The following is a 14,892-nucleotide window of genomic DNA, read 5'->3' as shown; positions in this document are numbered from 1 at the left end:
TAAATATACCTCCCCCCTTTGTAATAAATAAATCTAAAATGCGTTTGCAAGCAAATGCCCCTCTAGTTCCACTTGAGGTGATGCCATTTGTTTGTTCACTCATCATATATTTATATGTATATATATATATATATACAACCAACTAAACATGCATGCAATGTATATATCCAAATTCAAGAAAAGAACCTCTCTATTCTAGAGATGAGCTTACATGTGTGTCGTGTAAGCATTGACTATAGTTATACAGTTAGTTGATGACTTTGACAAGAACGAGTATTACAACAACAACAACAAGGTAGATTGGTTGACATATGAACTACTCTCTCTGTCTCTTTCTCTTGCAAGAGAGGAATGAATGTATGGTTATAACATTCAAATTAATAATTCCATATGGTTAACACTATCCATACTCATACACTTCAAATGGTTGAATGTAATGTCAACCCCCAGTTGGCAGTCAGATGGATAGGTGTAAGCGAGTAAGTAAGTAACACATCTGTTAATATAGATTAAATCTATTTGTCAAGTTAATGGTATGGTTGATATCGTATCGGACAGTTTTGAACACCATTCATCATTCTTCACAACATCTATACGTATAGATGTAATGTAATATATATATATATATATTACATCGACCATGGTATGTTCACACATCGATTTTCTTTCCATCCTTTGGAGGAAACAAAAAAAAAACTTGGTAGAGAGAGAGAGAGTACAACTAGCAAGTAGTTATACAAATTATTATTGTAGGTATAGTAAGGATAACCACCACCACCCTTGTCATCCACATCCACATCTTCACACACACACGCACGCACGCACACGCAAAAGCACATTTAAAATTATCTCTTTCACACCACACACTCTCTTGTATTATTACATTTACAACAACAACCAACAACACAACATTCCAGTTGCAAATCTCGATTGGATTATTTTTTGTGGTATCCACATTTGTGAAATCAAATCTTCATCATACACCAACACATATGTATCCTGTCGTACAATATACCTAAATAGGGAGAGTGGATTTTAAATCACTACCACCACCTCGACCACCACTTGGTTGCTTTCTTGTCAAGATCACATCTTTGGATATTATTTTAAAAAAATAATGAATGGTTGTGTTTTCTTTCAGATCATCATCATATGATTACAATACATAATATTTTATTCATTATCTCTGTCTCTGGTAATAATAATAGTAATTTATTATTGATGATTTCCAACAACAATAACAAGAGAGTAGTAGTAGCAGGAGGGAAAAAAGGTATGGAGTTTGATGTTGTTCACGACCATTCTTATTCCACACACACACTCACACATCCACATCCACACACATCAATTAGCAGCAGCAGCATAAATCAATCCAAGAAGAAATACAACTAGTCAAGAATATTGAATTTTAAAAAAAGATAATAATTATTTAATTTAAATTCATATAATTGGTGTAATCATGTAAATGCGAATCAATGATTCTCTTTAAATAATAATAATAATAATAATAATAGTGATCACTATTATTATTCTTGTTTTATTGTATTGATTGATTGATCATAATAATAATAATAAATATTATTATTATTATTATAGCATCAACACTCAACACCCCCACTACTACTACCACCACCGCATCTAATCAGTCTCATGGATCGAATCGAATCGTTTCACTTCGTTTTCTTTTATTATTGTTGTTACTATTTTTAAAATGAAATAAAACAATCACTACTTGAAAAAGGCTGGATTTGATTGTAGTGGTGCTGGGTAAAAGAGTAATAGAAATAATAGTAATAATAATAATAATTATTATTATTTAAATACCGCCGTAAATCTATTGTTATGACATTACCATTGAATCATATCAATTCATACATTTAGACACTAGTAACAATAATAATAATAAAATATAATGCCTGCCGAATAGAATAAAAATAATAATCATCATTAATTAAAAATTAAGATTATCATTTTTTAAACAAAAATGTAATTAATTAATACAACAAAAGATTGTCATAATTTCCTTTTACCATTATTAATATCACCACCACAACACCCTCATTCATTATCATTATTGTCGTGGAGTACGATAAATATATTCCTTCCTTCTCTTCCTCTTCTTCCTAGCCACTCTGGAAGGGAAATAGCTATTTGTCGCATTTCCAGGCTCGGTAAATACATCATTCACTATTATGATCCCATACATTCATAATCATTCCTACTATCCAAGTATAGTATGGCAAACTTGCAACCATGTCAACACGCACACTCCACTCACACTCACTTTTCCCAAATCTCAATTCCGCATCTCCATTGTTATTGTTGTTGTTGTTATTTTATTCTTTCTCAACACCCCTCACCTCCTCTTACTCCTTATAGACTAGTATATACCATATGGTTCATATTGTTTGAACAACAACAACAACCATAACAATAGAACAACAGTTTCACACACACAGGAGTGAGTGTTATAACATCAAGTCGTTTTCATCAAAACTACTAGAAACAACAACAACAACAGGAAATATATATATAAATATATATAGCAATAATAGGGATAGTACCGAGAGAGAGTGACCCAGTTGCCATATTTGTTGTTGTTTTTAAAAACCAATTAATTTAATTGTTGTTGTTGCCATCCATCCATCCATCCATCAGAAATAATAATAATTAATTAAATTATTTTCTTATTGGAACAACATTGGATAAAAAAAATCAAAAATGTAATTACCTTTTTGTTGCTCAACATCACACATCATTGTCGGCACCAAAAAGTCTAAAGTCTCTAGAAACTTGGATTGTGGTTGGACAAACCAAAAAAAGGGTCATTGTTGTGTTTTCCTTTTTTTGGTCAATTTTACCAATCGTGTCAAAGCGATGGTTTGACATACAAACAAAAACTAATAACCCGCGGGAAAAATGACCTTTCAATTGTAAAGATCTTCTTCTAAAATTATAATTGTTGTTTTTTTTTTTTTTAAAAGATTTTTTTATTAAAATTTACAAAAATAGTATTCTCAAGAAACATGGTCTTATTTCTTTTCCCTTTTTTTTTTTTTTATTCTACAAAAATGAAATTCATATTTTCTCAAAAAATAATATAATTAATTAATTGTCTGTCAGTATACACTAATATATATTTTATTTTATTTATAAAATTTTATATCATATTATTAATAATCCCGACGTCGGGAAAATTATAAATGGTTTATTGATATTTTTTTTCCAAAAATGGAAACTTTAAAAACTTTCCAACTTTTTTTTTTTTTTTTTTTTTGTTTGGTTTTTTTTATCCATTGTCCAATTGTCATTGGACGGGACATGACAAGGTATCCAGACACGACAGTTAGCAACCGTCACACACCGAGATTTATCTTCACAATCCTAACCCTAACCCCATCCATCCACTTGGTCTCTCTCTTTGAATCACCCCCTATTCCTCCTCCTCCTCCTACACATCTTTCACTATTTCCACCAAAACCCATCTCCACATATACACACATGTGATACACAATCAAACCACTTCTTGGTTTTTTTACTTACTAATATAGTTATATATTTTTTATTCTATCATAATAATAATAATAATTAGATTTTTTGTACCTAGGAGTATCCAACACCTTAAACCTCCACCCACCCACCACCCTCACCCTGCTCGACCATTAAGGGAATCCCTACCTGACCCACCCCCGCTCCTCCTCAGTGACTGCCGACGTTTCCAATCGACACTTTGGACCTTTTTTTTTATTGATAAAGTAACCTCCTCCTCCTCTCTTTGATTCCTTGCAAGCCCATTTGAAGAATCAAAAAATTCACCCCCTCTAGCAAGCAATAACCAACTAGGGTGTCTCTTTAAAAGGTGATCACCTACCTGGACCAGTATCCACATCCTTCAAAAAACAAAAACAAATATCAACTCTCTCAAATATTAATAACAAAAAGAAAGTAGTTGTCAAACGTACCACAGCAGTAGTAGTATTATCATCATCATCATTTTAACCTGGTATAGACATATTTATTGGTTGATTGCTTGGTAATTGGTCACTCAACCACTCACTTGCATTTTAAATAATTATTTATTCAATATACAAACACACAAACACACAAATATACTACTACTCTATCCAACAAAGAAAAAAGGTAATAGGAACACCCAACACCTTTTTTAAAAAAAACAATATATATTGACAACACTGATTACTGATACCCTACCAACCAACAACCAACCAACCCATCACACACACATATTTCATTCCATTCATAAATTAAAATTATAATAGATTTCCACCATCAAGATGGATCTAGCCAACAGACACAAACAAATGAATCATTTTATTACCCAGCAACAACAACAACAGTCAGCCGCCGCAGCAGCAGCAGCCGCTGCAGTGTCTCCATACACATACCATTGTGGGGGTACATCGTCACCACAGCAACAACACTCACCACTCTTTAATCCACCCCACATGTCCACAGAGTATGTGCAAGCAGCATTCAACAACAATGCCAATTATGCAGCTGCTGTTTCTGGTCAACACCAACAACAACAAATGCTGTTCCATCAGCAACATCAAAAAGATCACTTGCAACAACAATTAAGTCATTCAGCTAATCCACTAATAGACTCTTCAAGTGATATTAATAATTATCTCGTCGATCCATCCTCTTCCATCATGCACAGCGGAACTGCCACAGTGCCACCCAGCCAACACCAGCAACACCACAACGGCCACCAACAGCACCAGCAGCATCACGGCCACTCATCGTCGCTACATGACAGCAACCCCGGCCTCGGCGTGCCACCCATTCCATCGACATTTCCCAAAAACAATGGTGTATTCTATGGAATCGATCATAGTTCTGGACAATTAAAATCACCACTTGTTCATAACCCACAACAACAACAAGGTTCATTGCCACCACTACCACAACAACAAAGCCATCTCATTTCATCACCATTATTAAATTCATCATCTCCAAATTTAAATCTTGGACAACCTCAACCACAACAACATTTACTTCACCACGTACAATTAAACAATAGTAACAATGCTATACCATCACCTACCTTGTTGCATCATTCGGGCAACTCTCATCCAACCCCTTCCCAACAACAACAACAGCACCATAACCAACCAATTCCTTCACCACAACTTCACCATAGCAATAGTCTTCCTCCAACACATCCAAATTCACATGCCAATCACCAACAACAACAACAACAAACAACCACTCAACTACACCAAAAACTAGAAAACAATCTCAACTTGTTTTGGCAAAAACAACTCAAAGAGGTAAAGAAGCTTGATGATTTTAAAACTGGACATGAATTACCATTAGCAAGAATTAAGAAAATAATGAAATCTGATGATGAAGTTAATGTAAGTAAAAAAAAAAAAAAGAAAAGAAAAGAAAAGATATAATAATATTTAAATTATTTTGATTTGTTTATTTAATTATTTTTAGAAAATATCAGCAGAAGTACCATTTTTATTTTCCAAAGCATGTGAATTATTTATATTGGAGATTACTCTAAGATCATGGGTTCATACAGAAATGAACAAGAGAAGAACATTACAAAGAACAGATATATCAAATGCTCTATCAAGGTCTGATACATTTGATTTTCTAATTGATATTGTTCCCAGAGATGAAATTAGACAAACTAAAAAATTCTATGTATGTAATTTAAATTAATAATAATAATAATAATAATATTGATTGATTGATTAATTTATTTAATTTAACTTTTAGGAGGAATATAATAAAGGAGGATTTATTACAGCAGAGTATATGCAATTTTTACAACATTTGGCAGACCAACAAAATGGCAGTGCAATTATGGCTAGTCATGGAATGGGTATGAAGAGATCAGTGTCAATGGAGAATTGTGAGTCTGATGACATGAGTCCCATGTCGAGCAGTCCCAAGAAACGTAGTTTCTCACACGACTTTACAATGAGTGATTATGCGCACCAACAACAACAACAACAAAACCAAATGTACTATTATCAGCAACAAAATGCTTTAAATGCACATCATCATCATCAACAACAACTTCATTCTTCTGCCAATGCAATCATGGTGAATAATAACAGTAACAATAACAATAATAATAATAATGTTCAACCTGCTGGTTCATCAAGTAACAATAACAGTAGTAATGGTACAAATACACCAACCGGTCATCCATCTCCTCCATTTCAACAACCTCCTCTTCCTCAAACACCTACCAGTACCAACAATGCCGTAATGAATCTACCAAATATTTTAAATAGTAATGGTGGTGGTGCAAATACCAACAACATTCAAATGGCAAATAATCACCAACAACAACAACAACAACACCATTTAAATACTAGTCAAAATAATAATTCTTTTTTACATCAATATTATGATGCATAGAGAATTGATTGATTATGACTAGAGTATTATTAATTATTCAAAACAAAACAAAACAAAAAATATTAATATTAATAATAATAATAATAATATAAAATACCGATTAATAAATAAACCAACCTAAAGATAAATTTGTAAATATAATAATAATATATGTGTTGTTTTACAGGTGGGAAATAAGTTCATGTTCAAAGTCATACAAAAGGTCTTTGTATATTGCCTTTAACCTAAAGTAGTATTTGAAATCAATCTTGGTCTCTTTGATCATCTTGATGATTCTTTTTTTAGGGTCAAACTTGATCGGTTTGATAGTGTCTTCAAAGTGGGCCAATTCATTCGCGTCTTTCAAAAGCTTGGGTATCGAATCAACATTGTCAATGGCTTCCTAGATGCTGACATAATAGGGTTTGTGCATCAACAGGTCATGTCGGGGGTTGATTGTTTGATTTTTGGAAGGAGAATAAATTCGAGATAATACTTTGAAATGGAGGACAGGTTCATTATAATACTTGTGTTGTTATCGATGGTGCTTTTTCTTTTTTCCATGTTGTTGTGAAAACCCAAGTGCTCACTAATCTTTTTCTCTATAATTTCATTCATTCTCTTTTCCATATCTTCCATGGGCTCCTTTCTAAATTCATCCATATCTTCCTTGAACTTTTTAATATATTCATTGATTCCCTTTTCCATATCTTCCATTAACTTCTTTTTATATTCATCCCAATCTTCATCATCATCTTCCATATTTTCCTGAATTGACATTTCTATTTCCTTCATGAAATGAATCGTTTGGAATGGGTTGTAAAGATATATATATATAGTATATATTTATGTATATATATATAGTATATATTTATGTATATATATGTTTTTGTATGTATGTATAACAATCACAGTAAATAAATTAAAAAAAAAAATGATGAACAAAAATTGTGACCCAAAGAAGGAGTGAGAAAAAAGGATTAATATTAATAAATAAATACCAATATAATTTTATAAAGAGACCAAAAAAAAAAGGGATGATAAAATTAATTTAGATTTTTATTAATAAATTTAATTTTAAATTTTATTTATATAAATATAATTTTATTGACCAAACTGTATATTTATAAGTGCGATAAAAATTCTTTAGGAGTAGTTTTCGAAATTCCATATGAATTTCACATACTTTCATCAACCGACTTTTTTTGAAAAAACGACCGAATTTAAGTAGTTTTGTAAAAAGTACGAGGTATCATCATTCGTTGTTCAGTTTCATTTCATTTCATTTTGCGTTAGTCTAAAGATATCTTTCTTTCAAAAGTAGTAATATAATTTGTTTATAGTACATCTTCTAGAGATAGTATAATAATAAGATGATGTTAAGAAGAGCAGCTTCAAGATTACCAATCAACCAGATTGTCAATCAATCCTCCACCACCGTCGGTAGATTATCTACTTTATCTTTTATCAACTCTACCACTTCTACTAGCAGCAGTTCACTCACATCATACAACAACAACTTTTATACTAACAACAATAATGTATGTATTACATAACAATCTATATCAATATTACTTTTACTAATATTAATTGTTTGTTTTATTTGTAGGTAAGAAACTATTGTCAAAAGAATAAAGTTGAAGATGAAGATATGCCAGAAGCATTATCATCGATTCAAGGAGAAGATTCGATCATTGAAGAGACTGAAAAGGTTGTAGGTGTGGCCGACAAGCACAGCTTCCAAACCGAGACACAAAAGATCTTGCATATTGTGGCCGAGAGTTTGTACACTGAAAAGGAGGTGTTTATCAGAGAGTTGATCTCGAATGCATCCGATGCCATTGAAAAGGCTCGTCACTTGCAATTGACATCGCAAAAGATTATGGACGGCGATTTGCCATTTGAGATCAAGATTGCAACCGACGACGACAAAAAGACACTCATCATTCAAGACACTGGTGTCGGTATGACCAAGGAGGAGCTCATCAAGAATCTCGGACGTATTGGGTACTCTGGCACTGGCGACTTCCTCAAGAACCTCGGCGACAACCCCGACAAGGCCTCTGTGATTGGTCAGTTTGGTGTGGGTTTCTACAGTTGTTTCATGGTTGGTCACACGATCAAGGTGTACTCGCGCTCGGCTGCTGTCGGCAGCAAGGGATACTTGTGGGAGAGTGACGGTGCCGGCTCGTACTCGATCAGCGAAGCTGACGGCGTGCAACGTGGTACCAAGATCATCATCCACCTCAAACCAAACTCGTACGAGTTTGCCAAAAAGGCAACGGTCGAGGCGATCATTAAAAAGTACAGCAACTTTGTTGGCTTCCCCATCGCGTTGAATGGACAGGCTGTCAACACCATCAAGGCACTCTGGACACTCAACAAGTCCCAAGTGACCGACGAAGAGCACAAGGAGTTTTACCAGTTTATCTCCAAGTCGTACGACACCCCCAACTACAAGATCCACTTTGCCACCGACACACCGTTGACTATCCGCTCCATCTTTTACATCCCATCACAACACGTTGAAAAGTATGGTATGGGACGTATGGAACCAGGCGTCTCTCTCTTTTCGCGTAAAGTGTTGATCCAGCAAAAGGCCAAGGGTCTGTTGCCCGACTGGATGCGTTTCGTGCGTGGTGTCGTCGATTCCGAGGACATCCCATTAAACGTGTCACGTGAACACCTTCAAGACAATGGTTTGATCCAACGTATCTCACAAGTGTTGGTCAAGCGTATCCTCAAGACACTCGACGACGAGAGTAAACGTGACCCAGCCAAATTCAACGTATTCATGAATGAATTTGCCGGTTTCTTCAAGGAGGGTTTGATCACTGATTTCAAGTGGAAGGATGATATCTCTCGTTTGTTGCGTTTCGAAAGCTCACACGAAGACTTGGAAGCAGACAACAAGAACACATCACTCGAAGAATACACCAAGCGTATGAAACCAGACCAAAACCAAATCTTTTACATTACCGTACCCAGTCGCGAGGTTGCACTCTCTAGTCCCTACTATGAGCCATTCAAAAACAAGGGTGTCGAAGTCTTTTTCCTCTACAACACTTTGGACGACTTTGTCTTTTCCAATATCGGTCATTTTGGCGACAAGAAGATCGTCTCTGTTGAATCTAAAGAAGCTGAAGAGTTTATTTCAAAGGACCAAGAAAAGCTTAAAGACACACTATCACAATCCGAAGTATCCGACTTTTTGAAATGGATCACCGATGTTTGTGGCGACAAGGTTTCAATGGCCAAGGCTACCACCCGTAACACTTCCACACCCGCTCTTATCGTAGACCACGAGTCTGCCACCTTCCGTCGTATGATGAAGATGATGGATCCATCCAAACAACACGATATCCCCAAACAACAAGTAGAATTCAACATGAACCACTCAATCGTCCTCAAGTTACATGCTCAACGTCAAATCAACCCAGCTATCGCCAAATTGGTTGCCGAACAAATCGTAGACAATGCTCTCGTCACTGCCGGTCTCTACGAAGATTCCCGTACAATGGTTCCACGTTTAAATTCAATCCTAGATAATTTATTAACTCAATCTCAACAACATGTTAATAAATAAATAAATTAAGGTTAAATAATAATAATAATAATAATATTGAAAAAACAAATAATATTTTAGAGTTTTAGACAGAGTCGGAGACCAAAGACTAGGTTCCCAAAAAAAAAAAAAAAAGAGATATTTTTCAATTTCTTTTTAATAATGTATTTTTAAAAATCTAAAAATACATTATTATTTCTTTCTTTTTTTAAAATATTTATTGTGTAATTTGGTTTTCAATATATTATATCTTTATAAAGAAAGATATCTTGATAATAAATATTAAACCTGTTTGTCAATAACAATCATTAATATTACCCCCAATGAAGTGAAATTTAATTGGCGGAGGGTTATGATGTCCAACCGCTTAAGCGATTTTTCATGAAAAAATTTCATTGTGTCCAAACAAGCTCACACACCCCTTTTGCAACACAAAAGATACCCACTCACACTACACTCTTCTTTAAAGGTCATCTCGATCAACAAACACCTTAAATTATAATAGTTTTAGTTGTTGTTGTACGAGTAGAGAGAGATATAGATAGATAGATAGTAGATATACATCTAAAACGACGAAGCAGCTGATACAATTTAAATTGTATTGTATAATTTACAAACTAGACGACAACACGTATAGTAAGAGTAGATAGAGTAGTTTACTATTAGTTTAGTAGAAGAAGAAGATAGATAGATAGATAGAATGGCATCATCACCTGAAGACGTAAGTACTAGATAGTAGTAGATTTAGATTCCCTCTAATAGTCTGGTTGATATATACCTCCCTTCTTTAGGTAACACCAGATCAATGGAATAGTCCAGATAAAGAAGGAGAATTAAAGAAACAGGGACACATTGTAAAGAATTGGAAAAAGAGATGGTTCCGCGTACAAAAGGATATGTTGTTTTACTTTAAGGAGGCAAGCGAGGCACGTCCTATTGGTGTGGTGCCGTTGCGTACGTGCAGAGTGTCAGAGAACAAGTCATTGGGTAAGCAGTATTGCTTCGAGTTGGTGTCTCCGCGTATCGACAAGACATTCTACATACAGGCAAATACACACGAGGAGATGGCATCGTGGATCAAGGCTGTCGAGAAGGGTAGCGAGTATTCGACAGTTGGCACGCCATTCAACCTCAAGCACATTGTGCACGTCGATTTTAACTCGGCAACGGGCTTTTCGGGACTGCCCAAGGAGTGGGAGGTCATCCTCAAGTCCAATAACATCAGCAAGGCTGAGGTGCTCGACAAGCCCAACGAATGGCTTCGCGTGCTCGAGTTTGAGGCTGCCCGTACCGGTGGCGACAAGGGCAAGCCCGAGGTGGTCAACGGCCTGCCCGCCGCAGCTGGTGGAGGTCCCGCCTCGCAAGCTGCCGCACCGTCATCTGCACCCGTACCTCTGCCCGACGAGTCCAACCACACACTCACGGACCTCGTCTCTAAAGAGGATCCGACCAAGATCTACAAGAACATGACCAAGATTGGCGAGGGCGCTGCCGGCGAGGTCTTTGTTGCCACGTCGTCCAAGAACAACAAGCGTGTTGCCATTAAAAAGATCGAGATCAACAATGACAATGCCAAGCTGCTCGTCACCGAAATTGCCATCATGAAGACATCGCAGCACGAGAATATTGTCAACTATATCGACAGTTACATTGTCAACGACCGCGAGTTGTGGGTTGCCATGGAGTTTATGGGTGGTGGCTGTCTCACCGACATCCTCGAAGCATTTGACTCTGTCAAATTGTCCGAAGTACAAATCGCCTACTGTGTCCGCGAGACACTCAAGGCACTCCAATACATCCACAGTCTCCATCGTATCCATCGTGATATCAAATCAGACAATATCCTCCTAGGAAGTGACGGTGCCGTTAAAATTGCCGATTTTGGTTATGCCGCTCAACTCACCCAAAAACAACAAAAGAGAAATACAGTAGTTGGTACTCCATATTGGATGGCTCCTGAATTAATTCGGTAAGTGATAAATAATACAAAAATAGAAGCAACAAGTCGTATATAATTAATTAATTATTATTCTTTTATTTCTATTTAGTGGACATGATTATGGTATCAAGGTAGATATTTGGAGTTTAGGTATTATGATGATGGAGATGGCAGAAGGAGAACCTCCCTATATGGATTTCCCACCACTCCGTGCACTTTTCCTTATCACTACCAAGGGTATCCCACCCCTCAAGGAACAGACCAAATGGTCCAAGGATTTTATTGACTTTTTCAGCAAGTGTTTGGATATTAACGTTCACAATAGACCAGACGCTTTAACTCTTCTCAAACATCCATTTATTGAAAAGGCTTGTGATCCATCTCAATTTAAACCTCTTATTCAACAAGCAAGAGAATCTTCTTAGATGCAATATAACCCACAACATACCAACCAACCAACCACCTCTTTAAACACACACACACACATAATCACATTCCTTTTATAAATTGATAGACATGAATATATCACATCCATCCCACCAAATCCATACGATCGCGGATCCGGACTACCTGCCCATTCATATTTATTATAAATTTAAATTTATTTATTTTGAAAAAAAAAGAAAAAAAAAGAAAAGAAAGAAAGAAGGTGTACTACCCTTTTATCGATCGATTGCCAGACTATACACACCAAATTACCTACTTAACTTAGAGATTAAACAGATCCATAACAAAATAAATTGTATTAATAATTATTAAAAATTAAATTTTCATATGATTAAGTGTTAATAAATGTTATATCAACTTGATAAAGTTTTTTATATTTAAAAGATGAAAATAAAAACTAGTTTTTCCCCTCTCTAAATTTTATTTAAATACAATACACCCAAATGCAGATCTTTCATCAAAAAAGTAATTCTTTTTTTTTGTCTTGGGGTTTGGATGTCCAAAACTTTTATTTATTTTTTTCTTCTATTTAAATTATTTTTTTACTATTACTATTAACAATGGAAGAAAAGATGGAGGAATCACCTCAAACATGTCCCACTACAACTTGTACCCCATCAAACCAAAAACAGGTTGAAATCACAGAAACTGGTATGAAATGTTTACTTGTTTGAAGTTTCTAATCAATGATTCAAAAGATTTTAAACTTTTGTACGGCTTTTAGTTTCCACCAACATGTCAGAAGAGGGCGTAGAGGAAGAGGTAGAGGAGGAAGAAGAGGTAGAGGTTCCACTTAGTTTGTTTTTTTGGAATCAATAAATATTTATTAATTAATTATTTATTTAAAATGAATAATTTTGATTTTGAGAGATGGGATGGGAGTGAGGGAAACAATCGTAATCGTTTTTCCATTTAATCATTAATACAACAGATTTTGTTTGTATCTTTATTTTTGGAAACGAGCACTGCTGCTGCTACCACTACCGCTACCTGTGCCCGATCCACTTGAAGAGGATGATCCACTGCCAGATCCAGAACTGCTACCTGAACCTGATCCAGATGAAGCAGAGGCAGATCCACTGCCAGAGTTGCTACCTGAACCTGATCCAGAGTTGCTACCCGAACCGGATCCAGAGTTGCTACCTGAGCCTGATCCAGAGTTGCTACCTGAACCTGATCCAGAGTTGCTACCGGAGCTCGATGTACCTGATCCTGATCCAGAACCGGAACCACTGCCAGAGGTGACTGGAGTAGATGATGAGGCTCCACCTGGGATCCAGTTTTCATCGATACCAATACCACAACCAGAGTTGGATGGATCGTCGAATTGCTTCATGGTTGGGGTTGACCAACCGCCGAATGGAGAAAAGTCATTGAAGTTGGGACTGCCATCATAGTTGGCGTACCAGAGTGGGAAGTTGGAACCACCTGAATAATCACCCATAATTGGTGACCATTGACTTTCTGATGTGTAAATACCAACAGATACTCCCTAGAAAAAATATAAAATATTAATATATCTCCTTGTTATTTTGGAAGAAATGATTTCTTTCTTTCATTTATACATACACTTAAACCTTGAACCAAACCTTCAAAGAATTGTTGGTTGGCACCTTGGTCACCACCCCAGTATGTACCTGGACCTTCAATGTCTAACCAGATCTTGCCAAAGTTGACACCATTGCTTTGAGCGAATTGGACGAGGGATTGACTTTGACCTTGTGGGTTACCGCAACTGAAACATGGGAACAAGTAGAGATCGACAGAGGTCATACCACCAGCCCAAGCAGCCGAGACAGATGATGCACAGTTTGGATCAATACCTCCAGATGACATGTAACATCTTACAATTGCAAAACTAAATATAAATATTAAATAAAAATGTAAGTTGATCGGTTGATAGATAGAATGCATAGATATATTAATTAGACTTACGTGAATCCCTTTCCGACGAGACATTGGAAACCAGCTTGATCTCCACCTTGTGACTGTTGTAATAATAACAATGTGGTTAATAAAAAATGTAATTTGGTTTGTGTGTCGCTCTATCAATTGATCATTGTCGAAGAAGTCATATTAATAGATCTATTTATAAAATTGTTTGATACATACAAGATCGACACCATAAGTAGCAGCAGCTACTTTAATGAGAACGATTAAACAGACTAAAGATAATAATTTATTCATTCTGTATATATATATGTTTGATAGATAATAATAATGATCTACATACGACGTTGCTCCGAATTTAAGGCTTGGCAATCGCCGCTACCCAAACATAAAAAAAACTAAAATAAACCTTTTGAGAAATAAAATCAGGAGGAATTTTTTTCGGGTTTGAATATCTTGTAGAAATATCTTACGCCATGCAAGTATCAGAAAATTCGGGTTTGATTTTTTGTAGGACCAGGTGAAACTTAAACATAGGGCTTTGGACAGTTCCCAAGATTAATTGAATCCCTACCATAAAAGATTCTCTATCTACTCTTCAAACGGGTGACGTGGGAAATGACGTGCTTTTGCTATAATCTACAGATCACCATCGTTTTACACTTTT

At 35.7% G+C, this 14,892-nt stretch overlaps 4 protein-coding genes across 4 annotated transcripts, besides 2 other annotated features; 3 read left to right on the top strand and 1 right to left on the bottom strand.

The window, feature by feature from the left end:
• Positions 1-1,429: 1,429 nt before the first annotated feature.
• Positions 1,430-1,483: a sequence feature (Short protein (DFA_10652, EGG14779.1) was converted to a misc_feature.).
• A 908-nt stretch (positions 1,484-2,391) lies between these two features.
• Positions 2,392-2,403: a sequence feature (Short protein (DFA_10652, EGG14779.1) was converted to a misc_feature.).
• A 1,919-nt stretch (positions 2,404-4,322) lies between these two features.
• Positions 4,323-6,405, top strand: nfyC-2 (putative histone-like transcription factor; the record flags this gene model as incomplete). The annotated part of the gene is made up of 3 exons (XM_004351242.1): positions 4,323-5,381; positions 5,467-5,679; positions 5,755-6,405. The coding sequence occupies 3 exons, from the start codon at positions 4,323-4,325 to the stop codon at positions 6,403-6,405; spliced, it is 1,923 nt and encodes a 640-aa protein (XP_004351294.1).
• A 1,352-nt stretch (positions 6,406-7,757) lies between these two features.
• Positions 7,758-9,970, top strand: trap1 (heat shock protein Hsp90 family protein; the record flags this gene model as incomplete). Its single annotated transcript, XM_004351241.1, has 2 exons — positions 7,758-7,925; positions 7,994-9,970. The coding sequence occupies 2 exons, from the start codon at positions 7,758-7,760 to the stop codon at positions 9,968-9,970; spliced, it is 2,145 nt and encodes a 714-aa protein (XP_004351293.1).
• Positions 9,971-10,649: 679 nt separating this feature from the next.
• On the top strand, positions 10,650-12,313 carry pakC (p21-activated protein kinase; the record flags this gene model as incomplete). The annotated part of the gene is made up of 3 exons (XM_004351240.1): positions 10,650-10,670; positions 10,741-11,918; positions 11,998-12,313. 3 exons carry the CDS (start codon positions 10,650-10,652, stop codon positions 12,311-12,313), a joined length of 1,515 nt encoding a protein of 504 aa, XP_004351292.1.
• A 968-nt stretch (positions 12,314-13,281) lies between these two features.
• Positions 13,282-14,522, bottom strand: DFA_10648 (uncharacterized protein; the record flags this gene model as incomplete). Its single annotated transcript, XM_004351239.1, has 4 exons — positions 13,282-13,827; positions 13,905-14,193; positions 14,271-14,323; positions 14,448-14,522. 4 exons carry the CDS (start codon positions 14,520-14,522, stop codon positions 13,282-13,284), a joined length of 963 nt encoding a protein of 320 aa, XP_004351291.1.
• Positions 14,523-14,892: the final 370 nt, after the last annotated feature.

Source organism: Cavenderia fasciculata, assembly GCF_000203815.1.
Source record: "Cavenderia fasciculata unplaced genomic scaffold Scf_EUAJFUG01CK1KI-5, whole genome shotgun sequence".
In the NCBI taxonomy this organism is placed as follows: Eukaryota; Evosea; class Eumycetozoa; order Acytosteliales; family Cavenderiaceae; genus Cavenderia; species Cavenderia fasciculata.
Note: the sequence above shows the minus strand (reverse complement) of the source record. Positions and strands in the feature narration are given on the sequence as shown.